This window comes from Microtus ochrogaster, chromosome 2 (assembly GCF_000317375.1).
Source record: "Microtus ochrogaster isolate Prairie Vole_2 chromosome 2, MicOch1.0, whole genome shotgun sequence".
NCBI lineage: Eukaryota > Metazoa > Chordata > Mammalia > Rodentia > Cricetidae > Microtus > Microtus ochrogaster.
Genome location: NC_022010.1, coordinates 2746978 through 2757809, shown reverse-complemented (window position 1 = coordinate 2757809; position 10832 = coordinate 2746978). Strand labels below are relative to the sequence as shown.

General features: G+C 49.2%; 1 protein-coding gene across 2 annotated transcripts in view; it reads left to right on the top strand.

Annotated features, from left to right (window-relative positions):
• The window catches only part of Kiaa1671 (KIAA1671 ortholog), a 139857-nt gene that overhangs the window by 115075 nt on the left and 13950 nt on the right, over nucleotides 1–10832 (top strand). For both annotated transcript variants that reach the window (XM_013349280.2, XM_013349282.2), the window contains one exon: nucleotides 6906–7024. In XM_013349280.2, coding sequence (XP_013204734.1) covers nucleotides 6906–7024 — 119 coding nt within the window. The remainder of the gene's footprint in view (nucleotides 1–6905; nucleotides 7025–10832) is intronic.

The following is a 10832-nucleotide window of genomic DNA, read 5'->3' as shown; positions in this document are numbered from 1 at the left end:
CACCTATAACACTGTAGGGGACATCACTGGTCATCTATAACACTGCAGGGGACACCACTGGTCACCTATAACACTGCAGGGGACACCACTGGTCACCTATAACACTGCAGGGGACACCACGGGTCACCTATAACACTGCAGGGGACATCACTGGTCATCTATAACATTGCAAAGACACTGTATAGTTTCAAGGCTGCATGTGGCTGAGGACACTTGAGTTCATGACCAGGGCTGGTAAGGTGACGTATATGACCTATGTGAGGTGACCTGCAGTGTCAGGTGACACCTCAGTGAGAGCACATGTGAATACACACACGTACCCATATATGCACACTGTAGACATGCACAGAGAGAGACAGTGCACACATACAAATGCACATAGGCCCATGCACATGTATGCATAGCCATTTTTACACTCAGTAGTATACACAATGAAACATATACACATGTGCACAGGCTCCTATATATACAAATATCTGCATACCATGTGCTCATTTAAACTTACGCAAGCACACATGGACTTATATGCATGTTCACATGTATGTGCTGACACACACATGTACACATGCTGACAGGTAGGGAGTAGCGAGACTCATCCCTGTGTACTGTGGCCAAGGCCTCCTGTGGGCTGCTGAACTGTCCTGACCAGGCATGTGACAAGCACACAGAGGTAGGCCATCCCAACTTGAGATCCACGAGAGTATCTGCTGGGTGTTTCCCATAGCCTCTGAAGAACCAGTAGCGCTGGGAAGAGATCAGGGTGGATCTCCCTGTGGGGTCTGATCAGGTCTATGAATCAGGTTGGCCCTCCTGCTCATCAGCAGAGAGCATCCTGAGAAAGGGTGCTCAGCCTGCCTCCTGGACCCAGCTGCCCACTGCCCATTGCAGCCCACAGCAGTGAGTGCCCTGGTAGGTGAAGCACCCACGCCAGCCTTGCCCTGCCTGCCCTGTCACACACGTGCCCATACCTGAACCTCTTCAAGGTCTGCGTCTTGTCACATGCCCTGCTCCAAGTCCTTTGTCCTGTGACTCTAGACGTCTGTGTGTAGTCTCCCTTTCCTGAGGGCCAGGGGATCTGGGACCCCCCTTTCTGCCCTTGCTCTTTTAGACCCCCCCACCAGCCCTGCCATGTCCTTGTCATCTTCCTATACTAGTTCCTTTGCTAATTTTCTCGTTTGGATCTGAGTGGGCTGCAGTGCAGATATGAAGGCCAGAGCACAGGTTTCCTCTCGCCGTCTGGGTACTGGAACTCAGGCACACTTACGGAATAGTCATGGGGTAGTATCTCCCGTCACTCATAGTGGTTTGCTGGGATTGCCATGAACTTGTGCATATTTGTGTGTGCACAGTTATCTATATTAGTATGTGTGAGTTAGGTCCTTGATGGTATTTGTGAGCTCTTGTGTGTGCATATACATGTGTGCCCACAGTTTGTAGTCTGTAATGTGCGTGTGTCTTCATTCGAGTATATATTTGTTGTATGTGTGTGTAATGTGTGGGCTTTGTAAGTGTGTGTGTGTGTGTGTGTGTGTAAATGTGTTTGGGGTGCTCCAATTTGTGTCCCTCTGTGTGGCTCCAATTTGTGTCCCTCTGTGTGCAGGCAGGCATCTATATTTGTGCAGATGAGTTTTGTGAATTAAGGACACTGGGAATAGAGGCACATGGTAAACTTATAATGTGAGCGTCCCCACAAGTCATGGCTGAACCGGTGGTCATGTTATGCCCAGGGAGACATCACTCTCGCTTGGAGGACTGGGAGTTGATCCTGAGGCCATGGTATCACACCCAGCTTACTGCTTTCTGATAGGTTCACACTTCTGGCTGCAATGTTGTTGCCTGACTAGTTGTCCCTTGCCTAGAATAAATCAGGAGAGAGTTGACATACGATGTTTGAAAAAGGAGGTCAAGTTTGGCTCACTTGGCTGTTTTAAGAATCTCTGGGTGTGGGGATGAGGAGGCATTGGGGAGGAGGGAGAGGAGGTACAGGGGAGGAGGGAGAGGAGGAATGGGGTGGTGAGGAGACACTGGGGAGGAGGGAGAGGAGGCACTGGGGGAGTGTATTCCACCTGAGTGGAGACAGCATAGTCTCAGGCTTTTGTGTAACTATTCCTCCCTAAGCTTGGCTTTCTATCACCAGCACAGGAGGCAGAATAGGGGGCATAGCTCCCGCTCCCTCCCACTGCCCATGGGCTTCTGTGGGCTTTCCCTTGTCAGCTCGGGCCAGGCTAGGCTGGGACATACAGTGGCCAGGGTATATTCATGGCCTTTTCCACTCCAGATATTTTCTTAAGCTGTGCTTCTCAGGATGTAGCTCCAGTGTTAAGTTGAGAGAGCTTTTATACTCTTATCTGATACAGAGCATAGGCCCCATGGGTTCTCAGGGAGTCCCGGCCTCCCAGCCCAGCTGCTGCCTTCCTTTATAGCCTTCCCGAAAGCCTGGTTTGCACACTCGACCCTGAAACCAAACCCTCCTCCTGCAGACCAGCTGCCTGGTGTGAGCCTGCCACTCTGGGAAAAGCTTGTCCCACGGAGAGGGAGTGCTCATCACTCTTGCCTTGCTTGGCCCTCACTCAGCTGAGAAGTGGTTACTGAGTTCCAGCAGTGCCTCAGAACCAAAACAGTCAGGAATGTGAGCACCTGAGCATCCACCAATCCCAGGATCATGGTCCAACCCTGCCACTTTCTAGACATGTGGGTGATCTGGAGGTCATGAAATCCCTTCTCAGGGTCTCAGTCTCCTCCCCTGTGAAACGGGGCCACACAGGGTCTTGCATCATAGGCTCAGTGGATGAGAATAGAGTAAAACCTTTGTGTTCCCAGGTCTAACCTGAGCATGGGAGGGGACCTTGTTTTAGAATCCTGAGACAGAGCAGATGTCCCCGTGCCACTTGGGTCTATGATGGCACAGCTCCCTACACAGCTGGAGTGTAGACTGGCTGGGAGTGAGGGGCAGGCTTCTCGGATTCTTTGGAGCTTCACTGTCAGCTGGTGGCCGTTTGGCTTAGGGATCTTTCTTAGGAGATGTGTCAGACACTCCAAAATACATGCAGGCATGGTGTACTCCCTGTTCCTCCTTACAGTATCGACTTCCTGATACACACACACACACACACACACACACACACACACACACACACACACGTGTACATTTGTGGAGACATGTATTCCCAGCATATTTATTCAACAGCTGCTACAGGCTTGGCATTTTCCCAAGGGTTTGGGCTATGGATCTAGAGTGAGCAAAACACTGCCTGAGGGCACAGGCAGTCTTGCCAAGCTCCTGTTTTATGGCACACACCACTTACTTTCCAGGTGTATTAGTTACTATTCCATTCCTGTGGCATAACACCCAACAAAAGCATCTGGAGTCCGTCATGGCAGCGGGAAGATGAGGTCAGTTGGCACGCACAGTCTGGAAGTAGGGAGACACGGATGGATGCTGAGACCTTTTTAATTCTGAGTTTGTGTTACCTAGTGTTCAAGACATCTCTCTGTGGTGGCAGACATTCTGTGTGAGTGCCATTTTCATCTCAGCCTGGCCTCCCTATGTAATGTTCCATGGTCCCCACCCTCTTCAGCGCTCAGGCTGTTGTTCTTGTTTTGCACTGATGGCAGTCCTGCAGGGAGCGGCTGTGTTCTGGAACCTGGCAACTGTCCTTGCTCATCTCCCTGAGATGAACTTCTGGAACGAACCCTGTTGATTCAGCTAAACCTGCAGGTTTTAAATAGGCAGACATTTGTTCTAACTTGTTTGAGCACAAACCTTAAAGGTGTATGCTAGCTTGGTCTAGGCACAAGCCTTGGGGAGGAGCTCCCACCCACTGTGGTCCTGGTGCCTAGTGAGTTGCTGGGCCGAGCCAGTGGGCTTTTAAATCCCAGATTCCTGAGGGGTCCAAAGCCTGTGTCCTTATTAGAACCTCCTGGAGCATTGTGAGAAAGGTGGAGCAAGCAGGTATTGTCTGGGGGTCTGGAGAGAGTTGTGGATCCCACAGATGGAGCCCCTGTCTTCCAGGCTCTGCCTCTCACCCATCTTGGAAACTTAGGGCTACATTCTGCTCAGTTCCCGTGCCTCAGTTTTTTTGGCTGGCAGCAAAGTGCAGAGAGAGTGGCTTCTGAGGAACCTCCTGGGTCTGATGTCTGGGATTTGTTTCCTCTTATTTGGAGTTGGCAGAACTGTTGCAGGGATTAGGGTGTTGCTACCATCTGACCTAGACCCAGCTCTCCTGCCCTCTTTCCCATTGCTTGTGTATGCTTTTTAGTGCTTACTTTTGCTGTTTTTAAATTCTTGAGACAAGGTCTTGCAAAGAAGTTCTGGCTAGCCTAGAACTCACTATGTAGCCCAGACTAGCACTGAACTCACGGCAATCCACCCTGTTTCAGTCCCTGAAGTTTTGGGATCACAGGCATGAATCAACCACACCACACATAACAATGTCACCAGGACCACAAGCTCTCTTTTGCAGGTTCTTTGTCTCTTACATAAAAACATTTAAGAGGGGATTCATTCTTTTGGGGTTCGAGAGAGGAAATGACAGTGCAGGGGAGGTGGAGGCCTCACAGCGGTCTGCAGAAGGGAGATGGGAAAGGAGAGAGGTAGGGCCAGTTTTCTCAGCCAGAGGCTGGGAAGGCAGGACTCAGCGTTCAGTCACTAGAAATCGGGAATCTTCAGATGGAAGGAGCGTGAGTTAAGATCTGTGCTGCATAGGGAAGGAGCCTCTGGCTTAGCCTCTATGAGCCCCTGCAGCGAGAGAGGGGCTTCTTCAGGATGCGGCTGTTCCTTCTGCTTCCTGTCCCTCTTTCAGGCTCTTCCTGTCTCGTTTACCTTATCCTGAAATGACATTTCCCCCTGATCACCAGAGGCCTCAGCAACTGTCTTAAGTCAAACTTTTGCAAAGGGCCACAGCGACTGGCCTGTTGTGTCGTTTACGTAACAAGACATCACCATTCCTGTCTCAAAAGAAAGCTCTTGGCAAGTGAGGCCCCCTCTGTCTATGTCAGGACGCTGTGGCCACAGATTGTGCCATCTGCACCAGAAGAACATGGCAGAGATGTGTTCTGGCCCCGGTGACACTCGGGAGGCTGCTTTAGAAGCCTCTGCTTGCCCAGCCTCACTCATGGTTGGTGAGCTTGGGTACAACTGAGACAAGACTCAGTGCGAGGTCTTGCCTTCAAGCAAATGCTGAATGTAAGATTTTCTAGAAAGCTTAAGTGTTACAAGTTCTCTGGGAAGTGGCTGACGTAGGGCCTTGCAGCCACGAGAACTGTCAAGAAGGCCATGACAATAAGGTGGGATGGAGTTGGGGAAGGGCCGGATCTGTAACATTTGCTCATAGCAAGTCCTAAGTCCCAGGGAGAATTCAAGGGTTCCAGGCCCTCGAATGTGGCCCATGACCTTGGATATAAAAATGCAAACATGGTCCCAGCTGGAGCCATCCACCGTGGCACAGCATGTGTGAGGTCAGTCCCCTGTGCTACTGCAGGCTGGGGTAGACATCAGCCTGTCTCAGACACACTGTGCTCACGGAGATGATAACAACAGCTTGTGGCTGACCCTGAGTGTAAAAACAACCAGCTGCTTAGAAGTCACTGTCCTTGATCCCACACAGTGGGGTGTTCTCGGGCCACCAAGGACCATGTGGAGAGACTGACCCACAGAAAATCCCAGACCAGAGTCAGTCATGGTGTTTCATTTGTGTAAAAATGTTCCCTGGGATGTGTGTGTGTGTGTGTGTGTGTGTGTGTGTGTGTGTGTGTGTGTGTGTATGAGTGAGCGTGTGCATGTAGTCCTGATAGAGACTCTACCACTGAGCCCCCTCACCCCAAACCCCCATTATAACTCCTTTGCAATGGAGGTGGCCCGAACTGAGACCACCTGGGCAGGCTGTTCCTCCCTGGTGCTTGTGTATTCTGTTGCCGGACTGTAAGGGTCTGAAGAGGAATGAAGCCATGCCAGGATAATCTTCCCTCTCCTCCCCCACCTCCAGAGTCCTCATCCAAAGATGCTAGCTGGGAGTGTCACGAAAGGCCAGGGTGACAGTTCATCTGGATCACTGTGAGCGAGTAGCCCACACAAGAGCACTTTTGGTTACTCTTGAGAGATCCAGGGCATTAGTGGCTGGTTTCCATGGTGATGGTACAAGACAAGGCCTTGCATGTACCACCCGAGTAGGGAAGACAACAGCACAGGTGTCAGGTGACTCATGAGTCACCCAGATGTCAGGCGCTAGACTGGGCTGGTAGCCAGCTCTGTGATGACCTGTACCCCTGCTTCCAACCTGTATGTCACACCACCGGTCTAGGATGTCACTTTCTCGGCCTCAAGTCAGCAGTGTGACTTGCTATAGACTCAGGGTCACTGTGTTGGGCAGGGACACTGACGGGGCCAGGTGACACACAGCAGGATCCTGTACCTGGTTATGTGTTAATCACTTCTCTTGCCACTGGATAACAGGGAGGTTTTCTCTGCTCACCATTCCAGAACACATAGCCCACTGTGGAGCAAAGATCTCGGGCTGTCTGGACTGTGTGGGTAGACTGTTCGTATCATGGAGGATCTGAAAGCAGAGAGCTTAGGTGGGAAGCAGGACAGACTCACTTGAGGCCGCCTCCAGTGCCCATACCGCTGATGAGTCCTTATGTCTTAAAGATTTCACAGCCTTCCTAATGGGGACAAAGCATTCACACAGAGGCACTAACCGGGGGCATTCCACACTGGACCCTAAGACACATTCCGTGCCAGAATGCCCTTCTGAACCTGGAAGTGCTGCTTCCTGTCATGACTTGGCAGATAGGGCATTGGTCTGTCTCCTTTGCCCTGACATGGGCAGCCACGTCTGAGGGCAGCAGGGAACTGGGTGCTGTGGGGTGGTAGGATTGTACCTGAATCCCTCCTCATGTCTTTCCAGAACCAGCTGAAGCAGTGCTTCTCCAGGAGAGCACCTGAAACCAAGGATACTGACACCCTTGTTCACGAAGCCGACAGCCAGTATGGAACCTGGGCAGATCAACACCAGAATGGAGGCAGGTAGGAACACACCTGGGTGAGGCTCCCAGGTACCAGTTGACACAGAGGGTGTCCTGTGTGCCCTGGTTAGGTGTAGACAAAAGTTTCTGTCCTTCCTGGTCCCACAGTCATTCAGTCCCAAAGAAAAACACAGAGACTTATGTTAATTATAAACTGTTTGGCCTATTAGCTTAGGCTTATTATTAGCTAATAATATTAACTAACTCTTACAACTTAAATTCACCCATAATTCTTGTCTATGTTTAGCCTCGTGGCTTACCTCGTGGTACCTTTTCTCAGTAAGGCATTCTCATCTTGCTTTCTCTGGTTCTGGCTGGTGACTCAGTCTCTGCCTTTCCTCTTCCCAGATTCTCCTAGTCTGGTCCCGCCTATACTTCCTGCCTGGCTACTGGCCAATCAGTGTTTTATTAAACTAATATGAGTGACAAATTTTTACAGTGTACAAGATCATTGTCCCATAGAACTTCCCCTTTTTTCTTTTCAAAACAAGAACTCTGAATCTAATCTCCTTTGTTTAGCTTTTTTCTTCACCATTATCCATAACAACTGTAACTAACACGCTAAACAAAGATAAACATCCGTAATACATTTTTGGGGAATGTGGGTGTAGTTCTCTAGGCTACTTCCTGCTGATTGGGGTGCTGATAATCTTATGGGGACCCAAAGAAAATTTAGTATTATGGTCAAGTCTGTACTGGAGTACTCTGTGAGGCCGAATCATCTCAGCCATCAGTCCTGAGACTTTTCTGGATATAAAACTCAGAGGAAATTGCGACAGAGGTGCTCTGAAATGTTGGCTTATCTGGGCCATCAGTTTCCATTGGAGATTTTCCTTGATCAAACCATATTTTTTTTTAAACCCAGAATGAATCCACAGCCTCTCATTAGCTGTGGAAACAAAAGCAAAACCTCTTCTCCAAAGTAACATATCTTTTGACTTAAATTTTGAAGGCATTTTCAAAATATATTTTGAAAATGGATTAATCCAGCAACATTTATAAGCAGATGTCTTTGGGCAGCTGCAGCTCCTTCCTCAGCAGTCAAACAATGCAAACACAACAAAATAACATACAGTATCCAGACTCTGTATTTCTGGGTATCTTTATGTGGCTTTTTTTCTTATTCTATTTCTTTTTTAAAGGACTTTCTCTATTCTTTTTCTTTTCTCTTCTACATATATTCTTAAACACACTGTAAAATGTTCTAGGGTTTTTTTTCCCCGTCTAAATCTGCCTTTACTGTGTATCTCTATCTTTTTCTGACCACACGAGTCTTTAATCTGCTAAGCAGCATGGCTAGGATTAAAGCAGCAGCTTTGGCAGCTGGCTCCACCCATTCCTTGGCATCCTGAGAGTCCATCTTCATGGCGGAAGTATTGACAGGAACCATGTTTATTGCTACAACTCTGTAGAATTTCTAGGTTCATACCACTACCAGAAAGCATGCCACTGGCTGCTCACAAACACCCTTTAAGTCTTTGGTGACAGGGCCTCTTAAAGAGTTGTCATACAGTTTTTGCTGCTAACACTTAGTCAGGAAGCCTTTCTTTCTTTCTTTTTTTTTTTTTTCCAGACAGGGTCTCTCTATGGTTTTGGAGCCTGTCCTGGAACTTGCTCTTGTAGACCAGGCTACAACTCACAGAGATCCGCCTGCCTCTGCCTCCCAAGTGCTGGGATTAAAGGCGTGCGCCACCACCGCCTGGCTCCAGGAAGCCTTTCTTAAAGGAGCTGAGCCTCTGCTTGCCACCAGAGGTAGACTGTTACCAAGAAGCTGCGTTTGACTCTGCTCTTGTCTGTCTGTCTCGAATCCTTTTTCTTTTAAGTTTTCTCAGGCTTTATGTGGAAATTCTTGCCAAACATTTGGGTGCCATTTGTAGAGCGAAGTTTCTGTCCCTTACAGTCCCAAAGAAACACATAGAGGCTTATATTAATTGTAAACTGTTTGGCCTACTAGTTCATGCTTATTACTAATTTGCTCTTTAACCCATAATTATTTTCTATGTTTAGCCATATGGCTTGGTACCTTTTCTCAGTAAGGCATTCTCATCTTGCTTCCTCTGGTTCTGGATGGTGACTCACTCTCTGCCTTTCCACTTCCCAGAATTCTCTTAGTCTGGTTGCCCCACTTATACTTCCTGTCTGGCTACTGGCCAATCAGTGTTTTATTCAACTAATTATACTGTACAAAAGCATTATCCCACAGAAGTTAGAGCTTCTGTTGCTGTGATGAACAACACCAAGAACTAAAACAGCTTGGAGGAAAGGGTTAATTCATCTTCCACTTCCATATCACTGTCCATCACTGCAGGAAGTCAGGACAGCTCAGAGCAGGAACCTGGAGGCAGGAGCTGATGCGGAGGTCATGGAAGGTGCTGCTTACTGGCTTGTTCCTCATGGCTTGCTCATGCTTTCTCATAAAACCCAGGGCCATCTGCCCAGGAATAGCTCCACTCACAATGGACTAGGCCCTCCCCCATCAATCACTAATTAAGAAAATGCTCTATAGGCTTTCCTACAGCCTGATCTTTTGGAGGCATTTTCTTAATTGAGACCCCCTCCCCTCAGATGACTATGGCTTGTGTCAAATTGACATAAAACTATTCAGCACAGAATCTATGTGGCTGATGCAGAAAGTTCTGTATTTTAAGAAACTATAATAGGAAGAAGCAATTGTTGTATAAAGGGCATTAATTAGAAAGCCACAAAAAGATGGAAAAAAGGTAGCCTGGACATAGCCAGGAGCATGCAGGGACAGGCAGACCCTCAGGGACAGACATACAGACATCCACAATGTGACAGGGTGACTCACAGAGACAGACTGAGTAAACACTAATACCCTTGTAAACAGGAGCCAGAGGCAGACCAATGGTGCAGGTGATGGTCTGGGCACCTTGTGGTGACAATATTCCCAGACTTCTCAAACCTGAGGTTCTCCACTTGTATCCGAGTCAACTTCACACGGGTCTTAAAACGTCTGTAGATGACTATGTCATATCACACTGTCAAAGCCTGGTCTCCACCCGCGAGACACAGGGTGGCTGCACAGCACTGTGGTGTGTTACTGGGGTTAGCTTTGTGCCTTGTGGGGTTTTCTACCGTGAAAGCATGCTGAAGACAGGCAGACAGCAGCCCTGGGTTCCACTCCAAGCCCAGACAATAACAGCTACTACGCAAAGAACCTTTCAGCCCCAGCACAGGTCACACCTGCATTTGTGCTTCTGTGTCTCTCTCGATGCTTTCAGATATCTGTGTGTGTTTGTATCTGCCGGCACGCACTCCACAAACTGTTCCATAAGTAGCGTGAGCATGGATGTGGCTTGCAGGACCTTCTTCTGCCTGGCTGGGAGGGAGCTCCTGGGGCAGCGGTTTAAAACTGCTGAACCCACCCCTTCCTCTGGGGAGCAGGTTGGATAAGATGGACCTCCCCATCGGGCACCTTCCTCCTCCATAGAAAGGGTCTGTGCTCTTCATCTGCTGCAGGCTCAGTTCATGCCTGACTGACCAGTCCTGTGATCTATGGACATCATGCAAGACTGGGAAACTGAGGCTCACAGAGAAGCAGGGACCTGAGTAAAGAACATGTATATCAGTAGCTGAACTGGGCTTAAACCCAGGCCCCATCTCTCCCACTGCCGGGGGCTCTCACTGCTCCTCTGGGTCACTGCTGGGGGTGCTGACTGCCCCACTGGGTCACTGCTGGGGGTGCTGACCACCCCACTGGGTCACTGCTGGGGGTGCTGACCACCCCACTGGGTCACTGCTGGGGGTGCTGACCACCCCACTGGGTCACTGATGGGGTTGCTGACCAC